The sequence below is a fragment of the Nematostella vectensis genome, chromosome 1 (assembly GCF_932526225.1).
Source record: "Nematostella vectensis chromosome 1, jaNemVect1.1, whole genome shotgun sequence".
Classification (NCBI taxonomy): Eukaryota; Metazoa; Cnidaria; class Anthozoa; order Actiniaria; family Edwardsiidae; genus Nematostella; species Nematostella vectensis.
The window spans coordinates 17,408,024-17,433,025 of record NC_064034.1 but is presented as its reverse complement, the minus strand read 5'-3'; the positions used below and the strand labels follow the sequence as shown (position 1 = coordinate 17,433,025).

Below are 25,002 nucleotides of genomic sequence, written 5' to 3'. Positions count from 1 at the left end.
TGGTATCGCTGTACGTGTAAGTTGGTATCGCTGTACGTGTAACTTGGTATTGCTGTACGTGTAAGTTGGTATCGCTGTACGTGTATCTTGGTATCGCTGTACGTGTAACTTGGTATTGCTGTACGTGTAAGTTGGTATCGTTGTACGTGTAACTTGGTATCGTTGTACGTGTAGCTGGGTATCGCTGTACGTGTAAGTTGGTATCGTTGTACGTGTAACTTGGTATTGCTGTACGTGTAGCTAGGTATCGCTGTACGTGTAACTTGGTATCGTTGTACGTGTAGCTAGGTATCGCTGTACGTGTAACTTGGTATTGCTGTACGTGTAACTTGGTATCGTTGTACGTGTAACTTGGTATCGTTGTACATCTAGCTATGTATCGTTGTACGTGTAGCTAGGTATCGTTGTACGTGTAGCTAGGTATCGTTGTACGTGTAGCTAGGTATCGTTGTACGTGTAACTTGGTATTGCTGTACGTGTAGCTGGGTATCGTTGTACGTGTAGCTGGGTATCGCTGTACGTGTAGCTGGGTATCGTTGTACGTGTAGCTGGGTATCGTTGTACGTGTAACTTGGTATCGTTGTACGTGTAACTTGGTATTGCTGTACGTGTAACTTGGCATCGTTGTACGTGTAACTTGGTATTGTTGTACGTGTAACTTGGTATTGCTGTACGTGTAGCTAGGTATCGTTGTACGTGTAAGTTTGTATCGTTGTACGTGTAACTTGGTATTGCTGTACGTGTAACTTGGTATTGCTGTACGAGTAACTTGGTATTGCTGTACGTGTAACTTGGTATTGCTGTACGTGTAGCTGGGTATCGCTGTACGTGTAAGTTGGTATCGTTGTACGTGTAACTTGGTATTGCTGTACGTGTAGCTGGGTATCGTTGTATGTGTAACTTGGTATTGCTGTACGTGTAGCTGGGTATCGTTGTACGTGTAACTTGGTATTGCTGTACGTGTAGCTAGGTATCGTTGTACGTGTAAGTTGGTATCGTTGTACGTGTAACTTGGTATTGCTGTACGTGTAACTTGGTATTGCTGTACGTGTAACTTGGTATCATTGTACGTGTAACTTGGTATTGTTGTACGTGTAACTTGGTATTGCTGTACGTGTAGCTGGGTATTGCTGTACGTGTAAGTTGGTATCGTTGTACGTGTAACTTGGTATTGCTGTACGTGTAGCTAGGTATCGCTGTACGTGTAAGTTGGTATCGTTGTACGTGTAACTTGGTATTGCTGTACGTGTAGCTAGGTATCGTTGTACGTGTAGCTGGGTATCGCTGTACGTGTAGCTGGGTATCGCTGTACGTGTAAGTTGGTATCGTTGTACGTGTAACTTGGTATCGCTGTACGTGTAAGTTGGTATCGCTGTACGTGTAAGTTGGTATCGTTGTACGTGTAACTTGGTATCGTTGTACGTGTAACTTGGTATCGCTGTACGTGTAACTTGGTATTGCTGTACGTGTAGCTGGGTATCGCTGTACGTGTAACTTGGTATCGCTGTACGTGTAACTTGGTATCGCTGTACGTGTAAGTTGGTATCGTTGTACGTGTAACTTGGTATCGCTGTACGTGTAACTTGGTATTGCTGTACGTGTAAGTTGGTATCGCTGTACGTGTAACTTGGTATCGCTGTACGTGTAACTTGGTATTGCTGTACGTGTAGCTGGGTATCGCTGTACGTGTAAGTTGGTATCGTTGTACGTGTAACTTGGTATTGTTGTACGTGTAGCTAGGTATCGCTGTACGTGTAACTTGGTATCGCTGTACGTGTAAGTTGGTATCGTTGTACGTGTAACTTGGTATTGCTGTACGTGTAACTTGGTATTGCTGTACGTGTAGCTGGGTATCGCTGTACGTGTAAGTTGGTATCGCTGTACGTGTAAGTTGGTATCGTTGTATGTGTAACTTGGTATTGCTGTACGTGTAGCTGGGTATCGCTGTACGTGTAAGTCGGTATCGTTGTACGTGTAACTTGGTATTGCTGTACGTGTAGCTGGGTATCGTTGTACGTGTAGCTGGGTATCGTTGTACGTGTAACTTGGTATTGCTGTACGTGTAACTTGGTATCGCTGTACGTGTAACTTGGTATCGCTGTACGTGTAACTTGGTATCGCTGTACGTGTAACTTGGTATTGCTGTACGTGTAAGTTGGTATTGCTGTACGTGTAACTTGGTATTGCTGTACGTGTAACTTGGTATCGTTGTACGTGTAACTTGGTATCGTTGTACGTGTAGCTAGGTATCGTTGTACGTGTAGCTAGGTATCGTTGTACGTGTAGCTAGGTATCGTTGTACGTGTAGCTAGGTATCGTTGTACGTGTAGCTAGGTATCGTTGTACGTGTAGCTAGGTATCGTTGTACGTGTAGCTAGGTATCGTTGTACGTGTAGCTAGGTATCGTTGTACGTGTAGCTAGGTATCGTTGTACGTGTAGCTAGGTATCGTTGTACGTGTAACTTGGTATTGCTGTACGTGTAGCTGGGTATCGTTGTACGTGTAGCTGGGTATCGCTGTACGTGTAACTTGGTATTGCTGTACGTGTAGCTGGGTATCGTTGTACGTGTAGCTGGGTATCGTTGTACGTGTAGCTGGGTATCGCTGTACGTGTAACTTGGTATTGCTATACGTGTAGTAAGTGATATGTACGTCCCAGAAGCAAGCTGAGACTGATTACTTTACTTACTCAGATTGAAGAAGTCGTTATTGCCGAATTCTCGTCTAGCAGCCTCGATCGCATGCTTGACAGCGAACAGACATGAGCAGGCCATGGTTGCGGGGGGTTCTCCAACGGCTGATGACAAAAACACGTTTCACTCTTTGAATACAATTGGTCGAATTTGCATAAACTATTCAGAAGGACAGACAGAATCGATTCCTTGGAAATATGGAAGAGTAAGTTAGAAATTGACACTCGTTTTTTTCGATATTTCCAAGGAACTGACCTCATATACGCAAAATGGAGTGGTTTGCAACTACATTTTTTTTAATTGTACCAAAACCCCAAAATTCCAATTTCATTTGCACATTATTAGTTCAGGATTTGCAAACTAGCATTGGTGATTATGTTCGCCAAAGTTCGGTAATCACCTTTGGACCGGAGAAAGCCGACAGGGTTAGGGGCGTTCTTCAGAAGAGTCACTCGGAAATCAACAGGAATGTCTTTAGCGGTCGGCGGCTTGTACGTCTAGAGAAAAGTAAACAGCGGTTAATTCAGTAGACCCATAGTGTGAGATAAAAATGGCAATAATGACCATCGTTCCTGTGGAGAGCTTCTGTCCTGTCTACTGATCAAAGTAGACTTTCTCCTTACCCATGTTCCTGTGGAAAGCTCCTGTCCTGTCTACTGATCAAAGTAGACTTTCTCCTTACCCATGTTCCTGTGGAAAGCTCCTGTCCTGTCTACTGATCAAGGTAGACTTTCTCCTTACCCATGTCCCTGTGGGGAGCTCCTGTCCTGTCTACTGATCAAGGTAGACTTCCTCCTTACCCATGTTCCTGTGGGGAGCTCCTGTCCTGTCTACTGATCAAGGTAGACTTCCTCCTTACCCATGTTCCTGTGGGGAGCTCCTGTCCTGTCTACTGATCAAGGTAGATTTCCTCCTTACCCATATCCCTGTGTGGAGCTCCTTTTCGGTCTGCTGGTGAAAGTAAACTTTCTTCTTACCCATGTCCCTTTGGAAAGCTCCTGTCCTGTCTAACTAATCAGGGTAGACTCCCTCATTACCCATGTTCCTGTGGAGAGCTGCTTTCCGGTCTGCTGATCAAAGTAGACTTTCTCCTGAAGCCAGTAGCCCATAGCCATGATAAAGGCGCCTTCGACTTGACCAACGTCGACCTCGGGATTCATGCTACAAGAACATCATCCACGCTATATCTTTCAGAAGAGTGGTACAACGATACAAAGTCTGACATAGTCCATTGTCGGCACAGATAGGAAGTTAGGAATGTCATTACTAGACTACAGGCAAACTAGAAAAACTAGGTGTGAGCGTCTACATAAAAGTAGACGGGGGTGATCGTCCTATCTTTTAGGGTATAAAATCACTTAGGTGGTAATCAAAGTTTCTTTCGATTATGCTATTCCTTAGGGGTCTGACGCTAATGGATTATTCTATCCAATCTAAACCACTGATCGTAAGAATATAGATGTTCTCGTAGGCGATCTGTTATGGACCACAACAAAATTCCTGAGAATTTTAATGTGTTTGTTCTAAGTGGTGTCTCTTGGGGTTAGAAATCGCTTGGACCCAATAGAGTGGTTTTGCTACGTTTCGAATGTTAAAAAAACCATTTCATTGAAAAAGGTTATACTTGCGTGGAGGGTCTTTTACTTCGGGGTAAAAAATACCAATTCTCGGAAATTTCACCTCTCTCCACAGTCGTGTATAATGTCGCAGCGCACAATCTGGCGCTCTCCCGTAAGGATATCAACTTCTGCTTCAGCGCATGCCACGCCATAACCCACGTATTCCCCGTTATGTTCGCCCTTTGACCTGGTGAACGATATCACAGATCGAATTAGATAACAACGTTTGTACAAAAAATATGCTATACTTTCAATGCTAGTATTGGTTTATTAAAAGGCAAACAATTTTATCGAAACAAATTTTCTCACGTAAATTTCTCGATTTGTTTAGTTGGGGTTTGGACCCTGGTCCTCTGGCTTGAGGAAAGAAGTCCGTCCTCACAACCAGTTTGATAAGAACAACGATAACAAAGACAGCGGTGCTATAATAATTTACACTTTCCATTAAAATGAAAACAATAACAAAGGGGGGCTCTTTAAAACCGCTGTAAAAAATAGAAATTCTTAGCCAAACTTTAACGCGTAGAACGCGATGCATGAAATGTCGAACTCCAAGCTTCGTTGATACTGTGCCGAGCATTTGCGGGTCACTCGATGCACAGCTTTTCAAGCTAAAACACATCTCTTGGCTGTTCTTAATAATCGTGGAAGTGTTTCAAAGCCAGAAACTTGTTATTTAGGCTAAAAATCGAGAAAATAGGAGACAGCCGTGCAGCTAGTTTTTTTTTCCTCCTTTACCGGAAGCCGTGCAAGTAGACACAGCGTTTATGAAAACCGTCCATACTTTTGGCTTCAGCGCTTGATGGTAAATTTCTCCGATTCTTATTTCTGGGAAGCTAATTTCCTCAAACACGACAAACGGGATTTTATTCTGCCTTTGTGTACTAACATAGACAAGGCGGAGAGCTCGATCTTCTGCTGGCCCGCCTTCTTGATGAGTTTAGGCCATGGGACGCCCTTCATATTCTCCTTCAGAGGGGCCAGACGCTCGTTCAGGATTTGACACGCCTGCATGGTTCCCTAATGACAACACAAATAATGCAGTTGAGAAATGGTGAAATGACACATAAATAGACGACTTGCAGTAACTGATGACGTGACTTTTTGAGTGGCAAATTCAAGCCAGAACACCGCGCCCGTTACGCCAGAGAACGACGAAAAAAATTTCTTGAGAACAGTTTAAACGTTTAACCTTGTTTGGAATACAAGGCATACCGAGGCAACAAGAATTTCGAGGCATACGAAATGTGGAATTGGAAATTGAACACAACGGTGCAAGGTAAAAAAACAAAACCATAATAGTAATAATTAATAAATCCAGTCTCCTAAGAGAACGCCACAGGCGCCCCGAGCGGGTGCGAGGTCACAAGCTAGACAGAGGAGTGAATGTTGTTTTGTCCTAGCGGGGCATACCTTAGTGCATAACTCACTGGCGACGCTTCCACCAGTGACAGAACCTGCAAAAAGGTAAGATTATTAACTGAAAGGTGAATCATTTCTATTCTGACCACACGACAGTGCTGAATAGCGTATGCGCATGCGCGTGCTCTGGCGAAAACAAACAAAATCTCAGTGTTGAATCGTTCGAGAAAAGGTACGAAAGGCTGACTTCAGTCTCTGATTTGACTAACTGTACAGCATTATAACCATACTATACAGAAGATGACAGATTTGTGTGATAATGAGGAGTCATGAAGAAAATTATAGCCTTATGTTTGGTCTAGTTTTCTTAGCATTCGTCAAAATGTGACAGTTCGCCGGTAAAATGCCGCCATTTCAAAACAAAAAGGCTGGTTTAACCTCGCGGTACTAGAACTAGTCTTGCGTTTTTCAGCACTGTCTGACCACACTACAGCACTAGCCTGCGTAACAAGCGCAAAGGACTTGGGAAGATGAGGAATGGACTCCGCGCGTCTGGAGAGAAGGATGGAGCCAATGTAGGGAAAGGGATGCTTCCTCATCCTTCCCTCTTCCTAGCGCGCGCTCTTTCTCTTTTCTTTCCTAACCCACTGGGCTTGCTATGAAGGCTAGCGCGTCACTAATGGACGAACAATGGAAGATACCACTTTCTGCAAGGAGCAGTTGGTTAAACGCATTCGACGTGACTTTGTTAGGAGGATTTATAACCGATATTTGTGTGCCGTGGGTGTAGAAATATATCCTTGGCACTTTGTGTCACTCATCTCATTCTCCCCAATAGGCCATTCCAGCTATAAGCATGCGCGCGCACTCACCATGGGAACCTATCTTAACTACCGGCATGCAGCGCGCGCTTTGTTTGATGTAAGCTTAAAAAAGCGCGCGCAAACTTATAGCCGGAATGGCCAATTCTAAGGTTAATATACGTACGCTATGGCGGGTTTGCTAGCAGGCCTTTTTTGTGCAGGTGTATTTGCGTGCAGGTAGCTAAAGCCATGCGAAACTTACTGTTGGCTGAGGTCTGTGTGGTGTTTTCCTTGATGGAGATGAGCTCGATGGGAATACCCAGCGTCATAGCGGCGACCTGTGCGACCTGTGTATCAACAAAGTCTCCTCAAACTTAAGGGAGAAATATTTTGTATCGAGGGAAAAAATATTTAGATCCCTCTTTGGAATTCCAAATTTCAGACGTTTTTCTTAAAGCTCCAATTTTTTTAGCAAACCTGTTAGGTCGTAACCCCGTCCCCCCAGCATATCCCCCTCCATCCGTAAAGATATGGAATGAACACTCTCTTGATCCCCTTTTCGAAGGACAGCGCAAAAAATCTAGCATTCTAGTAGCATCAGTAACGACAGGGATTTGAATCTTATACCGCATTCATACTAGCACTTAAACCAGTTTTAAGGTGGTTTAATAAAACTGGTTTAAATCTCAATCTCCCAAGAGTGGACAGACCCACGAACTGGATACACTGTGCTGTGCATGTTACTAAGTGATCATTCAGCTAGTGATCATTCAACACAATGAGAAACTTGGCAAGTTATCAGGCAAAGAAAAGCCTTGTTTAACTAAACATGGTTTTGTTGTGAATGCAGCATTAGACTACTTGGGTTTGACTACTTGGGTTTCCACATAGTTGTATTGCAATAATGCGGAATCATCATCCCAACCTTACCTTAACGTTAACGCCTTGCCCCATCTCTATCCCCCCGTGGGTGATGGTCACGGTACCGTCGTGTTTGTATATGTTCACCAGAACGTTGAAAGTAGGGTGCCTGAACTCCATGTTGAACTTGCCTGGGCACAACGCCAGTCCACGTTTCCTCCAGCGGTTAGTCTGGAGATAAATGCAAAGGAGAACATCAGAATATAGACAAGGGAGTGTGACAGATGTGCTGTGTACATGGGGTAGTAGATAGTAGGGTTGGACACGGTAGTCGGTAGGGTTTGGTAGGGTAGATAGTAGGGTTGGGTACGGTAGTCGGTAGGGTTTGGTAGGGTAGATAGTAGTGTTGGGCACGGTAGTAGGTAGGGTTTGGTAGGGTAGATAGTAGGGTTGGGCACGGTAGTCGGTAGGGTAGATAGTAGGGTTGGGCACGGTAGTCGGTAGGGTTTGGTAGGGTAGATAGTAGGGTTGGGCACGGTAGTCGGTAGGGTAGATAGTAGGGTTGGGTACGGTAGTCGGTAGGGTTTGGTAGGGTAGATAGTAGTGTTGGGCACGGTAGTAGGTAGGGTTTGGTAGGGTAGATAGTAGGGTTGGGTACGGTAGTCGGTAGGGTTTGGTAGGGTAGATAGTAGGGTTGGACACGGTAGTCGGTAGGGTTTGGTAGGGTAGATAGTAGGGTTGGGTACGGTAGTCGGTAGGGTTTGGTAGGGTAGATAGTAGTGTTGGGTACGGTAGTCGGTAGGGTTTGGTAGGGTAGATAGTAGTGTTGGGCACGGTAGTAGGTAGGGTTTGGTAGGGTAGACCGTAGGGTTTGGTAGGTAGTCGGTAGGGTTTTGTAGGGTAGATAGTAGGGTTTGGTAGGTAGTCGGTAGGGTTTTGTAGGGTAGATAGTAGGGTTGGGTACGGTAGTCGGTAGGGTTTGGTAGGGTAGATAGTAGTGTTGGGCACGGTAGTAGGTAGGGTTTGGTAGGGTAGACCGTAGGGTTTGGTAGGTAGTCGGTAGGGTTTTGTAGGGTAGATAGTAGGGTTTGGTAGGTAGTCGGTAGGGTTTGGTAGGGTAGATAGTAGGGTTGGGTACGGTAGTCGGTAGGGTTTGGTAGGGTAGATAGTAGTGTTGGGCACGGTAGTAGGTAGGGTTTGGTAGGGTAGACCGTAGGGTTTGGTAGGTAGTCGGTAGGGTTTTGTAGGGTAGATAGTAGGGTTTGGTAGGTAGTCGGTAGGGTTTTGTAGGGTAGATAGTAGGGTTGGGCACGGTAGTCGGTAGGGTTTGGTAGGGTAGATAGTAGGGTTGGGTAGGGTAGTCGGTAGGGTTTGGTAGGGTATATAGTAGGGTTGGGTACGGTAGTCGGTAGGGTTTGGTAGGGTAGATAGTAGGGTTGGGTACGGTAGTCGGTAGGGTTTGGTAGGGTAGATAGTAGGGTTGGGTAGGGTAGTCGGTAGGGTTTGGTAGGGTAGATAGTAGGGTTGGGTACGGTAGTCGGTAGGGTTTGGTAGGGTAGATAGTAGGGTTGGGTAGGTAGTCGGTAGGGTTTGGTAGGGTAGATAGTAGGGTTGGGTACGGTAGTCGGTAGGGTTTGGTAGGGTAGATGGTATGGTTGGGTAGGGTAGTCGGTACGGTTTGGTAGGGTAGATAGTAGGGTTGGGTACGGTAGTCGGTAGGGTTTGGTAGGGTAGATAGTAGGGTTGGGCACGGTAGTCGGTACGGTTTGGTAGGGTAGATAGTAGGGTTGGGCACGGTAGTCGGTACGGTTTGGTAGGGTAGATAGTAGGGTTGGGCACGGTAGTCGGTAGGGTTTGGTAGGGTAGATAGTAGGGTTGGGCACAGTAGTCGGTACGGTTTGGTAGGGTAGATAGTAGGGTTGGGCACAGTAGTCGGTACGGTTTGGTAGGGTAGGTAGTAGGGTTGGGTACGGTAGTCGGTAGGGTTTGGTAGGGTAGATAGTAGGGTTGGGTACGGTAGTCGGTAGGGTTTGGTAGGGTAGATAGTAGGGTTGGGTACGGTAGTCGGTAGGGTTTGGTAGGGTAGATAGTAGAGTTGGGTAGGTAGTCGGTAGGGTTTGGTAGGGTAGACCGTAGGGTTGGGTACGGTAGTCGGTAGGGTTTGGTAGGGTAGATAGTAGGGTTGGGTACGGTAGTCGGTAGGGTTTGTTAGGGTAGATAGTAGGGTTGGGCACGGTAGTCGGTACGGTTTGGTAGGGTAGATAGTAGGGTTAGGTACGGTAGTCGGTAGGGTTTGGTAGCGTAGATAGTAGGGTTGGGCACGGTAGTCGGTACAGTTTGGTAGGGTAGATAGTAGGGTTGGGTATGGTAGTCGGTAGGGTTTGGTAGGGTAGATAGTAGGGTTGGGCACGGTAGTCGGTAGGGTAGATAGTAGGGTTGGGCACGGTAGTCGGTAGGGTTTGGTAGGGTAGATAGTGGGGTTGGGCATGGTAGTCGGTAGGGTTTGGTAGGGTAGATAGTAGGGTTTGGTAGGGTAGATAGTAGGGTTGGGCACGGTAGTCGTAAGGGTTTGGTAGGGTAGATAGTAGAGTTGGGTAAGTAGTCGGTAGGGCTTGGTAGGGTAGTTGGTAGGGTTAGGTGGGTAAATGGTGCGATAGGGTAAGTGGTGCGATAGGGTAAGTGGTGCGATAGGGTAAGTGGTGCGATAGGGTAAGTGGTGCGATAGGGTAAGTGGTGCGATAGGGTAAGTGGTGCGATAGGGTAAGTGGTGCGATAGGGTAAGTGGTGCGATAGGGTAAGTGGTGCGATAGGGTAAGTGGTGCGATAGGGTAAGTGGTGCGATAGGGTAAGTGGTGAGATAGGGTAAGTGGTGCGATAGGGTAAGTGGTGCGATAGGGTAAGTGGTGCGATAGGGTAAGTGGTGCGATAGGGTAAGTGGTGCGATAGGGTAAGTGGTGCGATAGGGTAAGTGGTATGATAGGGTAAGTGGTATGATAGGGTAAATGGTATGATAGGGTATATGGTAGGATAGGGTATATGGTAGGGTAAGGTATAGATGGTTTAGTAAGATAGTTTCAGTGTAGGTGGTACTAATTACCAGTCCAGCTTGTCTGTGCCTTCATGCAAAAAAATCTTTTACCTTATTGAACTCCTCGATAGCGGCTTGTCTTTTGGCAAGCTCCGCAGATTCTTGGATTTCTGGTTAATTCAAAACAACAAAAAAGAATGTCGATCAACTACACCTTTTCTAATTTCTTACATTTAAGAATAAAACATTCTACATTTTTGCAACAAAAGTTAATTGAAAATATCTTAGCCACTCGCTTGAATTAGCCGATGGAAATGGGTGCTTTGTTTGACTCGGTATTTAGCAGGAGTGCAAAATGATTGGCCTTCAAACACACAAATTGTATTGTTGTATGCAGGATTTGAAACCTGGACCCAAACTTCCAGTTCCAAGAAGCTAGAGGAATTTAATTTGTTTAGGGTTAGACAAATTTCTATGAAAGACATCGACCAAGGCTATGAACCTATATTTAAAGCAGATCTAATTTGCATGACGCATGGTTTCGTAGGCTGTGAAACTATGCAAATGAGATGTTCATCTCAGTAGTGAGTTAAATCCGCTTGAATCACGGTGAATTTGAATCCATCCTAAAACTAAAACAGCTCAATTCCAGTTGTTCAGTATAGAATAATACAGGGAAAGTATTTTTTTTTTAGAAATGATTAATGTTTTTGATATTCAAAATAAAAACAAAATATTGTCATGGAAGTCGGATCTGCGGACTAACTAACTCAAGCGTGACTCACCAGTCCACAAGCGACGGATGTTGCAGTGCGGAATGGGCTTTCCTCCTGGCGTCATCTGTTCGAAACAGAAAATAGAGGTGAGTCTATCAATCAGTCCTTTGCAGAACTTTTGTAGAGTATCCAACCTGTAGACTTCTGGAATTGGGGTTTTTACGAGACTCCCTCCCCCGAAAAGACTGTATCAACCTTTCGAAACCAAAACATGCTTAAAGTCCAAATAACCTTTCAGAATTGTTATATTTGGTCGGTTCTTTATATATTCATCTTCCAAATGGTATGTGGTTCGTATTGATACTATAAAACGCGCGTTCGCGCGAATAACTCAAATCTGCAATATTAAAGTATTTTGGTCAGCCTTCGGAAAAAAGGCGGTGAACTGCAAGGCCCGGGTCCAGTCATTTGTGACGTAGATCGAGATGTCAATCAAATTACATGAGAAAATATATGCGCTCGCTAAATTAGCATATCTTCTGGTTAGTTATTGCTGAAGATCTTTGTGTGGTTACAAGTTTTACAGTAATCTGGTAGTCAACTGGTTATTTAACTTCAGGAAACAAATTTGCAAAATTCAGAAGATATTTTGTAGTCTATGAATTATTTTTGCATTTTGCGCGCGCGCTGCATGCGCAATCAAGAATGGCGACATTCTCACGAGCGCGCGCTGTTTTTGAAACCTATAACAATATATAATGACTGCTTTACATGGTTTTCGTTGCATCGTAGCTGTCATAGCAATACAAAACTCTTTGTCAATGTCTTTTGGTATTGTCGTCTCAGAATTTTGGATTTAAGGAAAATGTGTTGTTTTAGATTTCCCGCCAAAACAAGAAATTATTCCCTCGATTCATACTTCTTTCGAGCGGCCAATAAAATTTTCACAGCTCTCTAGAAAATTCAAATGCCAATCAAATTCAATTCCCTTGCGACAGAATTTGAAAGCCTTTCTGAGCTTTTTTTTTTTTGCTAGATTGCTATAAATGAAAGGTTAAAAGAACTTTAAAAGCAAAGAGGTTCTTGTTCTTGTCAACGGCAAGCCATTGAAAGATTACAAGGAAGAATAAAAATAATTGAATAACTTATGTGTTTTATTCCAGCACATTTTTTGTTTTCGCCTTGTACTTGAGTGGCACAAATGATAAAATGTTTGTGCACTCAATACACTTCATACTATTACCGGCTTATGCCATAGTAGGTCTAACCTGTCCGTCTTGGTACAAGTTGATCTCCCGCACTTCCTCGGGGGACTTGTTCAACTCTCGCGCCACATGCTCCATGATGGATTCCATCAAGAAGACTGCCTGGACCTGACCTGAGAAGAAAAAAGCGAAAAAGATTAAAAAATAATGCTGCATTGATCTTGCCCCCAAGCCTTAGAACCGCCCCCCCATGCATTCAGAAACGTGCAATATTGTTCGGAAAAAGGTTATTGGATGATGATGATAACGAAGCTGCTGATGATAGGAATGTTACTGCTGCTAGCGATGATGATAATTATGTTGCTGATGATGTTGATTAAGGTGATGTTACGGTTGCTGCTGCTGCTGACGATGATGATGGTGATGATGATGGTGATGATGATGATACTGATTATAATGATGATAATAACGTTGTTGCTGCTAATGATTATTATTATGCTGTTGCTAACATACCTGGTGCACGGCAAAACGTTGTACTCGCAGTGTTCGTCAGACATGATGTGTGCTTTACCGTCCAGTTAGGACAATAGTATACTGTTTAAACATAAAGCTCAGGTTGAATGACAAAGTAAGACAAGGACTATTTCACAGAATTTCGCCACAAATATTGAATGGGCCAACGGTACACTATTTAAAAGAAGGTTAGCAGGCTTCTCTGTTGCTTCCTAATAATTCTTGGGGTAATTATCAATAAAGTCCTCATGCTTGTTTGGAGCAGGCTATACAACTTCTCCTAAACATTCAACCAGCCCGTAAATATCAATCTTACAATTATCCCAGTGTCCGGCAGCCCCCATTCCATCGTTGTCTTCGCCAGTACACCCCGTGTTGATGTAGTAGTCCATGTCTACCGCTTGCAGGACGCCATCATCGTTGAACGCAGCCTGGAATAGAATACAAATTAGGTAAGCTTTTTTATAAGATTTGTCCCTGAGGCTGTTATCTGAGCTCCTGGTGCCTTGATGCAAAGTATATGCCCATAAGTTATTTGACGTACTCTATCACTGGTTAAATGGTCGCCACAGAAGCCCACAAATAAACCAGAAAAGTGCCAACAATTTGATTATCTGCACTGGGTATTTAGACTTTGTAGGCAGTAAAAAATTTTCTTTATCACTGAAGATATTTCAAAATTAACAAAAAGAAATAAAAGTCCAGTACGAAGAGACCTTACTAACTCCAAGCAAGCATCCAAGCGTCAAAGTCTCTTAAATCTGGCAGTTGCGTTTCCTTCTATCTTCCTGGTTTTGATCACTTTTTTTGAGTACCTTGTATTTCAGGAGATATGGACTGCGTCCACCGATCGACTCAAGGTTCTTGTTGAAGTTCATCTTCAAACGCACTGGTCTACGAAAAAGAAGGTTTCACATATGGTATTACTTCACGGAAGCTCTGTGATAAAAAAGCCAGGGGGAGTTGACCTTTAAAAACTCCGACTGAAATCCTAGGAGTTGTTACTGTCGAATGGTTGTCAAAACCCGATTTGTTTTGGTTTTCTGTGTCAGTAAAACCATTCTGAGCCAATCAGAGCCTCGCTTTGTGCATTTCCCTGGCTATCCTCTGGACGAAAACCAGACAGTGTCGCGATAGAAAGCCAGGTAACTGCAATAGGCAAGAGATGGCAAGAATCTGATTGGCTAAGAATAATTTGACTGGCGGAACAGAAAATTTCAAAAGACAAAAACAAATTGCTGTTTTGAAAATGCGGCGTCGCGATACAACAGATTTTACAGTAAAGGGGGCATCGATTTTTGTACACTAAAAGGAGGGGGGCTATGAAATGTCAATATCCTCACTCAAATTGAAGACAACGGGAGACATAGATAAAAGCTAACCTAGCCCCAAGCGTTGTTTTTCCGATTCCTGTGGCTGGAAGTGACGGGAGGGGGGCTGGTGAGAGCCAGACACAGAAAGCTCAATCAGAACCTCTAGGACTCGGCTAAGTGGAAGCGTAGCAGGCTTAGTATTAAAATACAACATACCTGTCAAGGATTTTCGCAGCGAGAGCACTGGCGCAGGCGATGGGCGCAGCACGAGTAGCCTTAGCACCGAATGCTCCTCCACAGCGACGAGTGACAACGTCCACACTACAAACAGGACAAACAAATATAGGTGACTGGTTAGGGGTATGGTCTCTGAAGGGGAGGAGGGGGAGCGGGTAGACAACGAAGAGGGTACTCACTTCTTGGCTGGCATACCGAGGACCTTGCATACAGCCGACTGGATGAGGTCGGTACCCTGGGAGGCGCAGAAGATAGTGATTCCGTCCTCACCTGGCACGGTCAATGCAACCTGCAAGATAGTGGCAGATTGAATGGTGAGTAGTCGGACAGAGCAAAAAAAGTTAAGTTTTCCCAAAATAAGGTCTAGTTAACATTGTTAAGCTTGAATTTTTGCATAGAGGTTCCTTATGGTATGTAAACATATCAAAAAGTGTTTTTTTCTTATGGATTCGTCTTCGAGATACAAGGCTTGAAGTGCAATTTTTAAATGTTCAAAATATGAATTCTCCTCGTTTTTAGGGAGCAGTCGGGCTCTGATCAGAAATCAGATCAAATTTGCTCGCTAATATCTAAATTTCATATCTTCTAAATTTCTTTAAAATTTGAAATTAAGCTTCTTGTCAGAGGAACTCCTTGTATGCGGAATCTTGAGCATATGTATTGAGAATTGAAAATTTTCATGCCATTTTATTTGCTCTGTCGAGTAGTCGTAGCAGGACTACAAAGAGTGCTGACCGTTCGGCTGACCTGTGTCTCCATATGGAAATGGTGCTGCGCCCCACAAGACACCTCGCCGGTAACCACGTGACTTGAGGATTTTATGGCAGCTAGAGAGAACAGAATACCTTAGCATACAGGAAGAGAAGTAGAATAAGAACAGTGCCGTAGCAGGGGTGGGGCACTGGGGGCATGTCCCCTCCCCCCAATATTATCAAAATTATAAGGAAATGACCAGTAGGGGCGTGGCCGTGCCCCTGATATTTTCTTAATGTTTGTGCCCCCACCCCCCCTACAAATTTCGAGGCTTACTACAGCTCGGAAGCTAAGGAAGATCGTGAGGGTTTGATTGAACTTGATCCCTACTTGATAACATAATCTACTCACCTTCAGTATCACCCACGGCGATATCCCTGATGTAACGCAGCTCAATGAACGACTTGGCCTCAATAGCGTCCTTGATGCTAAGAATGGGAGGCTTGGCATCTAAGTACTCAATGTTCACCTTCTCGGCTGCCTCGTCTGCATGCAGCTGTGTATCTGAAGACGAATGATAAAGATTTTAAGGGTGTACTGACATTAGTGTTTGTCAGTAACGACGTTGCTACGCTGGTGGTGTTGAGCGCGCACGTCAGTGGCAAGCTTTCTTGGAGTAAAAAAAATATATATATATATATATGCATAACAAGTTCCCAAAAAATTACTTTTAGTTGATCTCAACCTTACCTTATTTCCCATGTTTTTAAAAACAAAAGAGCATTTAGCGCAGACTTTCAAGCCAACGTTGTGAATTTTTTAATTTTTACAACCTTCGAGCGCGCAAACACCGGTTTCAAACGCTCGCGCGCGCTGTATCCGAATTGTTAAAATACTTTTTCAATTTTGATCTTGACACGGATGTATCAAATAATCAGGATTCGGATTAGGAAATCTGTATTTTTATTTGAAAATCGTAAAGAAAATAATTCCTTAATCATTTCTAAAACGCATGCTTGGTTTTATTTGCCCATCTTTCAAGATTCATAAAACGCATTCTATATTTATTTTTTAGCAATACACCAAAAACTGGTAATCGACTCTATCAAATTTTCGTCTTTAATAAGACTTCTACAAGGCTTTTATGCGATATTCAATTTTCTTTAGCAACAGATGTCAGCACCCTAGAAAGCAAGCCCAAAAGAACACAACTGCTTGATTTTCTTGCGCTTGTGCGCTTGTGTTTGACCGATTCTTACTTGTGTCATGTGCATCGCTGCACTTGCGCTTACGTCCAAGTGAGAACCAACCTTTTAAGAGGCGATGTCAACAGTTTACTTCTGGTCAATTAAGTAACAATCTCCAGTGACTTTTTTATGAAAAACGCGAAAAATATTACCAAATTATAAAAGCACTGTGTCTATTGGAAGTTTCTTTGAAGATGTGAATGATAATTTAGAGAGGATGGCCTGGTAAATAGCGCGGATTCTAATAGACTCTTTTGTCTATTGTCGGTTGAGGTTTCCGGAAGTAAACTGGTGGCAATGCGGCTTTAATATAATTCAAAACAATAAACGTTGTTTAAGAAGGGGTTCAACAAGAAACAGAATTCATTTTAAAAAAACACAGCTCGTGCATATATGTCTAAAATTTTACCAAATACCTCGTATACCAAGCCCTGTATACACAATATACTGAAAGATCCAGCGTACTTTGCGGGCGCTCCCAAAGGTCACCTGATACGCTGGATCTTCGAGCATGGACACAAACCGCCCCCTTCTTTTTCATTTGATAAATTGGTTTAATAAATGAGCATGTATTGTTACCTGCTACGATTAGTCCAATTACGTGACCAACGTAGAGAACGTCTTTCTCACAAAAAATCTGATAAAGAATAATGTCAATATTTTCTCTGCCAGCATGGTTGATAAGTAAATGAATTATTTGGTTAAAGCTTGATGGTAAAATTACCCCTTCTTTAGGTCCAGGTGCATTAAAAAATCCAAACGAGTTTACACCATTGGCAGGAATATCTGCAGCGCTGAAAAACCGAACGACGCCTGGCATTTTCTGTAAGAAAGAAAAAAATGAGTACAGTGAGTACACCTTTTGGCCTAGCAAATGTGCGGGTGGAGGATTTCTTGAAGGGTACCATCTCGTAGAGTGAGCCCCAATATATAAAATAGATGGCGTAAAGTCAACTTCTAAATTTCAGCTCCCAAGGCAAGGTGCAGCAGCGCCTCTCCGCTCCCTCCCCCTCCCCCTAAAGCATAAACAGAGGGACCAAGGCCACATGTCAAAGCAAAGTTGTTGCTGATTTCACGAGAATTAAGGGACCAGCGAGTGACGTCCGAATGGGAATAACTATAGTTTAGAAAGTCAATAAGCGCTATGGGGTCTTTCACAAATAAAATCTTATCATTCCTTAATCATATTTGATACTGTCTAACGACAGAATAGTATTTGTCTTTCGAAAAAAAAAACAAGAGAAACTAATTATCTTTGTGGTAGGTTCAATTACCATTGCTTCTGTGGTGTCTATCTTCCCAAGCTTGCAGTTGCCCTAAAAATTTACAGATCAATAAAATAATGGATAAATACATGACAGGGCATACACAATATCAAAATAATCACGAAATTCACCATATTTCAATCAATAACATAATCATCATCAGTTACTCCATCATCCCCATCACTGCCTTCAACACCATCACTACCAATACACCACTGCCACCACCATCGCCATTTCCATGACCATCGCCATCTGCATCACTAACATCACCATCACCAACACTATCAACATCAACATCAGCAGAACCATCACTTATAACAAAAACAGCCACAACAAAATTACGTAATACTACGCGATCTCAATCATCATCATCACCACCACCAGCAAAATAGGCTCACATACCAATGTACTAGTGACAAAAGCACCACACAGCTCACATACCACGGTACTAGTGACAAAAGCACCATACAGCTCACATACCACGGTACTAGTGACAATAGCACCATACAGCTCACATACCACGGTTCTAGTGACAAAAGCACCACACAGCTCACATACCACGGTACTAGTGACAAAAGCACCACACAGCTCACATACCACGGTACTAGTGACAATAGCACCATACAGCTCACATACCACGGTACTAGTGACAAAAGCACCACACAGCTCACATACCACGGTACTAGTGACAATAGCACCATACAGCTCACATACCACGGTACTAGTGACAAAAGCACCACACAGCTCACATACCACGGTACTAGTGACAATAGCACCATACAGCTCACATACCACGGTACTAGTGACAATAGCACCATACAGCTCACATACCACGGTACTAGTGACAAAAGCACCACACAGCTCACATACCACGGTACTAGTGACAATAGCACCATACACTCACATACCACGGTACTAGTGACAAAAGCACCATACAGCTCACATACCACGGTACTAGTGACAAAAGCACCACACAGCTCACATACCACGGTACTAGTGACAAAAGCACCATACAGCTCACATACCACGGTACTAGTGACAAAAGCACCATACAGCTCACATACCACGGTACTAGTGACAAAAGCACCATCACATACCACGGTACTAGTGACAAAAGCACCATACAGCTCACATACCACGGTACTAGTGACAAAAGCACCATACAGCTCACATACCACGGTACTAGTGACAAAAGCACCACACAGCTCACATACCACGGTACTAGTGACAAAAGCACCACACAGCTCACATACCACGGTACTAGTGACAATAGCACCACACAGCTCACATACCACGGTACTAGTGACAATAGCACCACACAGCTCACATACCACGGTACTAGTGACAAAAGCACCATACAGCTCACATACCACGGTACTAGTGACAATAGCACCATACACTCACATACCACGGTACTAGTGACAAAAGCACCATACAGCTCACATACCACGGTACTAGTGACAAAAGCACCATCACATACCACGGTACTAGTGACAAAAGCACCATACAGCTCACATACCACGGTACTAGTGACAAAAGCACCACACAGCTCACATACCACGGTACTAGTGACAATAGCACCACACAGCTCACATACCACGGTACTAGTGACAATAGCACCATACAGCTCACATACCACGGTACTAGTGACAAAAGCACCACACAGCTCACATACCACGGTACTAGTGACAATAGCACCATACAGCTCACATACCACGGTACTAGTGACAATAGCACCACACAGCTCACATACCACGGTACTAGTGACAAAAGCACCACACAGCTCACATACCACGGTACTAGTGACAATAGCACCACACAGCTCACATACCACGGTACTAGTGACAATAGCACCACACAGCTCACATGCCACGGTACTAGTGACAATAGCACCACACAGCTCACATACCACGGTACTAGTGACAAAAGCACCACACAGCTCACATACCACGGTACTAGTGACAATAGCACCATACAGCTCACATACCACGGTACTAGTGACAATAGCACCACACAGCTCACATACCACGGTACTAGTGACAAAAGCACCACACAGCTCACATACCACGGTACTAGTGACAATAGCACCACACAGCTCACATACCACGGTACTAGTGACAATAGCACCACACAGCTCACATGCCACGGTACTAGTGACAATAGCACCATACAGCTCACATACCACGGTACTAGTGACAAAAGCACCACACAGCTCACATACCACGGTACTAGTGACAATAGCACCACACAGCTCACATGCCACGGTACTAGTGACAATAGCACCATACAGCTCACATACCACGGTACTAGTGACAATAGCACCATACAGCTCACATACCACGGTACTAGTGACAAAAGCACCACACAGCTCACATACCACGGTACTAGTGACAATAGCACCATACAGCTCACATGCCACGGTACTAGTGACAAAAGCACCATACAGCTCACATACCACGGTACTAGTGACAATAGCACCATACAGCTCACATACCACGGTACTAGTGACAATAGCACCATACAGCTCACATACCACGGTACTAGTGACAAAAGCACCATACAGCTCACATACCACGGTACTAGTGACAATAGCACCACACAGCTCACATACCACGGTACTAGTGACAAAAGCACCACACAGCTCACATACCACGGTACTAGTGACAAAAGCACCATACAGCTCACATACCACGGTACTAGTGACAAAAGCACCACACAGCTCACATACCACGGTACTAGTGACAATAGCACCATACAGCTCACATACCACGGTACTAGTGACAAAAGCACCATACAGCTCACATACCACGGTACTAGTGACAAAAGCACCACACAGCTCACATACCACGGTACTAGTGACAATAGCACCATACAGCTCACATACCACGGTACTAGTGACAAAAGCACCATACAGCTCACATACCACGGTACTAGTGACAAAAGCACCACACAGCTCACATACCACGGTACTAGTGACAATAGCACCACACAGCTCACATACCACGGTACTAGTGACAAAAGCACCATACAGCTCACATACCACGGTACTAGTGACAATAGCACCATACAGCTCACATACCACGGTACTAGTGACAAAAGCACCACACAGCTCACATACCACGGTACTAGTGACAAAAGCACCACACAGCTCACATACCACGGTACTAGTGACAATAGCACCATACAGCTCACATACCACGGTACTAGTGACAAAAGCACCACACAGCTCACATACCACGGTACTAGTGACAAAAGCACCACACAGCTCACATACCACGGTACTAGTGACAATAGCACCATACAGCTCACATACCACGGTACTAGTGACAATAGCACCATACAGCTCACATACCACGGTACTAGTGACAAAAGCACCACACAGCTCACATACCACGGTACTAGTGACAAAAGCACCACACAGCTCACATACCACGGTACTAGTGACAATAGCACCATACAGCTCACATACCACGGTACTAGTGACAAAAGCACCATACAGCTCACATACCACGGTACTAGTGACAATAGCACCATGCAGCTCACATACCACGGTACTAGTGACAATAGCACCATACAGCTCTCCTACTTGTACAGGGATGTCATTCGTGTACTGAGCCTCCCCTGACGCCTGTAACAAACAATGACAACAAACTATTAACGAAGCCCAATCATGCCGCCACTTTATGCTCACGCGCAATACCGACTCAAAGAATCAATTTCCATTGGCTTATTCGAGCAAGTGACTGAAAAACTTCCAGTTTAATATCAGACTTCAATCGTGCATCATATAACTTTTCATGGAAATGACCTGCTGTGTATTTTCAATTGTTAACAATAACAAAAGAGCGGTTGATCGACATTCTTTAAAGATAACACAGACTCCCATATACCTCTCCACAACAAAACTATGTCATGCAGATAGTGCAATAACCCAATTCAGCTTACAGTAACTAAACTTCCAATTAAAAATTGTTTATCAAGATTCTTTGACTAACCTGCAAAGTGGCAGCGATTTTCGGCATGGGTTTCGACACAGGGTACATATCTTCTTTTGTCTCGTAGCTCTGTTGGCCGCTAGAGACTGGGCGCTGGTGAAGAATCTTATCTGCGGCAGATCGTATGCGCTCTGAGGCATGGTCACCAAGCGCTGCTACGTAGAACTAGACCACATATTGAATGTAGATATTCGATGTTAGATTTTCAAAAGAATGAAACTTGATCTGTAATGAGGTTGTGTGTAGGGTGGGCTGTAGGCATGGTGGGGTACCAAACTGTAAAGCCAAGTGCAAATACGTAGTATTACATTGCTAAGCCCTGCTGAAGAAACAGTGTCTCACCAAATGCTGATCCAATGTTATATGCTTAAGTTGAGACAACAGCGTTGCTGGCAAAAATAAACAGCTTTGCTGCACCAGCAATTACACACAGCAAAGAATTCTAAACAATAATACCTTTTACAAATATGGTGTACCACAAGCTCTATCCTTGTTCCACCTTTATTTTTTTTATCATATTAATGAACTCTTCGCTGTTTCAAATAAAGGTCTTATAAAGCTAAACTAATACAATCAGGCTAATTGCTGGGAGCCCACCTTGTAGAACAGGGACTGAGTGAGGTTCTTGTGGTACTCGACGGTGCTGCCATTGTGTGCAATGAATTCTGGGTCAGGGACAATCTCACTATCCAGAATCTCCAAGGCGACTGAAAACAATACAACAGCTTAATAACACTGCGTCATCACCTACGCACTACGTTTGCGCAGACCTCATTGCAAGTCACACAAACTCTCTGTTGCACCTATGTGCAGTCGACGCCAAAAACATTCAAAATCCAATTTGTGGAGAGCTTTTTTCGCAGTTTCTTTTAATGGGAAAGACTGCTTTTCAACAAAGTCGCACGAGTTCAGCCCCTTGATGTTGGTGGGGATGTGTGAAGTGCTGTCAGTCGGCGCAAGTGAGATTTAACATCAGTAAAAAGAGGGCCAAAGCGAACCTTTAAGGGTTTCAGCATCTGTCAACACCTTGTTCTGCAAAAACTCCTCAGTCTTGGTGGCATGGAGCTGGTAACAAAGGAATTTTTAATCATAAGTAGGCATTATCATTATATTTTCTCAGCTTCAATAAAGATTTACAAAGCTGTGTCGTAACAAAGGAATTTTTCGTAAGTAAGTTGGCATTATCATATTCCCTCAGCTTCACAAAAGACTTACAAAGTTGTGTCGGATCCCCCCGAAGACAATCCTCGGCTTAGTGCTGACAGTCATTGTACTGTGGTCAACCGCCATCGACATACTGCCATTCACGTACGCATGCGCGTTCTGTAGAAGGAAAAGTGGGACGACAAGCAAATAAAATAACCCACCTAGTAATCCATGCATTTATTATAAAGCTACGCACGGCCAGAGAAAACGCAACATTAGATGACGAATGTATCGCTGTTCAATAAATATCTTATTTATCTCGTTTTCCTCGTTTTGGACCGTATGAAAAATTGTGGAACCAAGAATTGTTCCATCGTTTTATGCATATCCTTTCTATGTGTAGGACATTAGTAGTAAGTTATTCATACGTCACGCTCCTGCCTTGCCAAATCTAACTGCCTATTTGTATCAACACAAATACATCAGGTTCAACGTTGATTCTGAGTCGCGCTCAATCAGAAGCACGACGTTTGAATTGGTGTCAAACTATTCATGTGCCGAATCCAAACAGTTACCTTATTACACTTAAATTTCGCGTCACTTTAATTTCAGGATTTTAAAAGATTCGCAAATAAATGACGCGAAGATTAAGTGTCGCGAAAATCAGGATGCGCGAAAATTAAGTTAGTACACAAGAAACATTTGGGGGAATATTGGTCGTTTAATAAGCTTTATGGAAACATATTGTATATTTAGAAATCTTATGTACATATAGTACGGTAAGGGGTTGAGTTGGACTTTTATAGATTTATGGATTTTTTTGAAAATAAATTTAGCCAACGCATCTTTTTGTTACAAATTGTGTCAGTTTTGATGATTATAACACATTTTAATTCCACTTGTTTTGTTTGATTTTATTATCCCAAAATCGCGAAAATAAAGTGATCTGGTTTTTACAAAAAAATAGGAATATCGCGAAAATAAAGTGTCGCTAAATATCACCATATCAAAATCGCGAAATTTTGACGTCGCGAAAATTAAGTGTAATAAGGTAGATTCGGGACGACACAACGAGGCACAACGTATGAACCGAGCTTAAAAATGTTATCTACCGGGCAGCTTCAGCAGCTACATATCTGTACTTATCAACATGCTGCAAGGTCTTTCTGACGATTTCCAACTGCTGAATCGCCTTATGCCTTTCGTCATTCAAAATCCTTGAAGCGTTTTTATTGGCCAGCACTGAAATGGTTACCAATCACGCCACCTCTTCCTAAAGCCACTGGACCAATCAAGAAGCACCAAATGCAATTCCGTCATTCAGAATCATGGATCATAGTTTAGCAGTTTAGCAGTTTAGTTTAGCAGTTGGAATTGTTAACGAGAGTTCGCAAAATATTGAAAATGTCAGTAAAATGACGGATTTTTTCTTCGCAGAATTTGGAAATGGAAGTAAGATGTAGGTGGTACTAGTGTAAACTTCTGTCTTACCTGGGAACGAGGCGTTATCTTGTACGTACGCACAACAAATTCAGACGGTAGCATAGGGATGGCAAGGGCCAGCAGGACCTGGTGGAGGAAGCTAACTTAGAAAATAAAGGGGCGACAAAAAACATCTATCGCACAATTATAAACAATTCTACATACCTTTCCTTTCATGTCAAAGTTGATGAATTCCTGCAGTGTTTTCTGCACAAGGTTAGATTTGTGCCCTGCCATAAAAACAGCAAAAAGTAATTATAAGGATATATACAATTAAGATTAAATATTTTTCTTCACTTTTATTGCCGGATTTTGTTTGAATATCGAGAACGGCCCCATAATCGAGATGAACCAAGCCGACGACAGCTTGACACACACCGATGAAGCAACGACATGGAAAGATGGCGATGGCACACCACCATCAACTGAGAGCATCATCACGATAGCGCAGCGATACAAACCGATAGCGCAGCGATACAAACCGATTGCGCAGCGATACAAACCGATAGCGCAGCGATACAAACCCATTGCGCAACGAATACAAATCGATTGCAAAGAGAATACGAACCATATACGAAATGACATGGCAGAATACGCAAATTCACTGCGTTTCACGGCGTAGCGAATACGAACCGATGAAGCAGCGAATACCAATTGATTGCGCAGCGAATGCGAACTGATAGCACAGCGATACGAACCGACAGTGCACTGACCCTACCGTACTGATACCAGTCAAAGATGAAAAGATATGTGTGCTGAAATGGACTGTACCTCAGTAACTACACTATGCTACCAGTACCCGATCCAACATCAACAAATCAAAA

At 43.5% G+C, this 25,002-nt stretch overlaps 1 protein-coding gene and 1 long non-coding RNA gene across 2 annotated transcripts in view; one reads left to right on the top strand and one right to left on the bottom strand.

Annotated features, from left to right (window-relative positions):
- LOC5507602 (xanthine dehydrogenase/oxidase) overlaps window positions 1-25,002 on the bottom strand; it is a 34,605-nt gene that overhangs the window by 2,397 nt on the left and 7,206 nt on the right. The window contains exons 13-40 of the mRNA XM_048728389.1: window positions 24,344-24,408; window positions 24,188-24,265; window positions 22,766-22,873; window positions 22,549-22,615; window positions 22,148-22,257; window positions 21,551-21,715; window positions 21,103-21,183; window positions 17,565-17,606; window positions 17,015-17,113; window positions 16,870-16,927; window positions 15,455-15,607; window positions 15,098-15,177; window positions 14,530-14,639; window positions 14,330-14,434; window positions 13,616-13,694; window positions 13,117-13,231; window positions 12,801-12,881; window positions 12,351-12,460; window positions 11,152-11,206; window positions 10,478-10,536; window positions 7,408-7,569; window positions 6,740-6,824; window positions 5,726-5,769; window positions 5,202-5,332; window positions 4,374-4,499; window positions 3,731-3,854; window positions 3,094-3,190; window positions 2,690-2,797 (exon numbers count right to left, since the gene is read on the bottom strand). Coding sequence (XP_048584346.1) covers window positions 2,690-2,797; window positions 3,094-3,190; window positions 3,731-3,854; window positions 4,374-4,499; window positions 5,202-5,332; window positions 5,726-5,769; window positions 6,740-6,824; window positions 7,408-7,569; window positions 10,478-10,536; window positions 11,152-11,206; window positions 12,351-12,460; window positions 12,801-12,881; window positions 13,117-13,231; window positions 13,616-13,694; window positions 14,330-14,434; window positions 14,530-14,639; window positions 15,098-15,177; window positions 15,455-15,607; window positions 16,870-16,927; window positions 17,015-17,113; window positions 17,565-17,606; window positions 21,103-21,183; window positions 21,551-21,715; window positions 22,148-22,257; window positions 22,549-22,615; window positions 22,766-22,873; window positions 24,188-24,265; window positions 24,344-24,408 — 2,697 coding nt within the window. The remainder of the gene's footprint in view (window positions 1-2,689; window positions 2,798-3,093; window positions 3,191-3,730; window positions 3,855-4,373; window positions 4,500-5,201; window positions 5,333-5,725; window positions 5,770-6,739; window positions 6,825-7,407; window positions 7,570-10,477; window positions 10,537-11,151; window positions 11,207-12,350; window positions 12,461-12,800; window positions 12,882-13,116; window positions 13,232-13,615; window positions 13,695-14,329; window positions 14,435-14,529; window positions 14,640-15,097; window positions 15,178-15,454; window positions 15,608-16,869; window positions 16,928-17,014; window positions 17,114-17,564; window positions 17,607-21,102; window positions 21,184-21,550; window positions 21,716-22,147; window positions 22,258-22,548; window positions 22,616-22,765; window positions 22,874-24,187; window positions 24,266-24,343; window positions 24,409-25,002) is intronic.
- LOC116614830 lies at window positions 14,535-16,992 on the top strand. The gene is made up of 2 exons (XR_004294746.2): window positions 14,535-14,664; window positions 15,058-16,992. It is a non-coding gene; the product is annotated as an uncharacterized LOC116614830 (long non-coding RNA).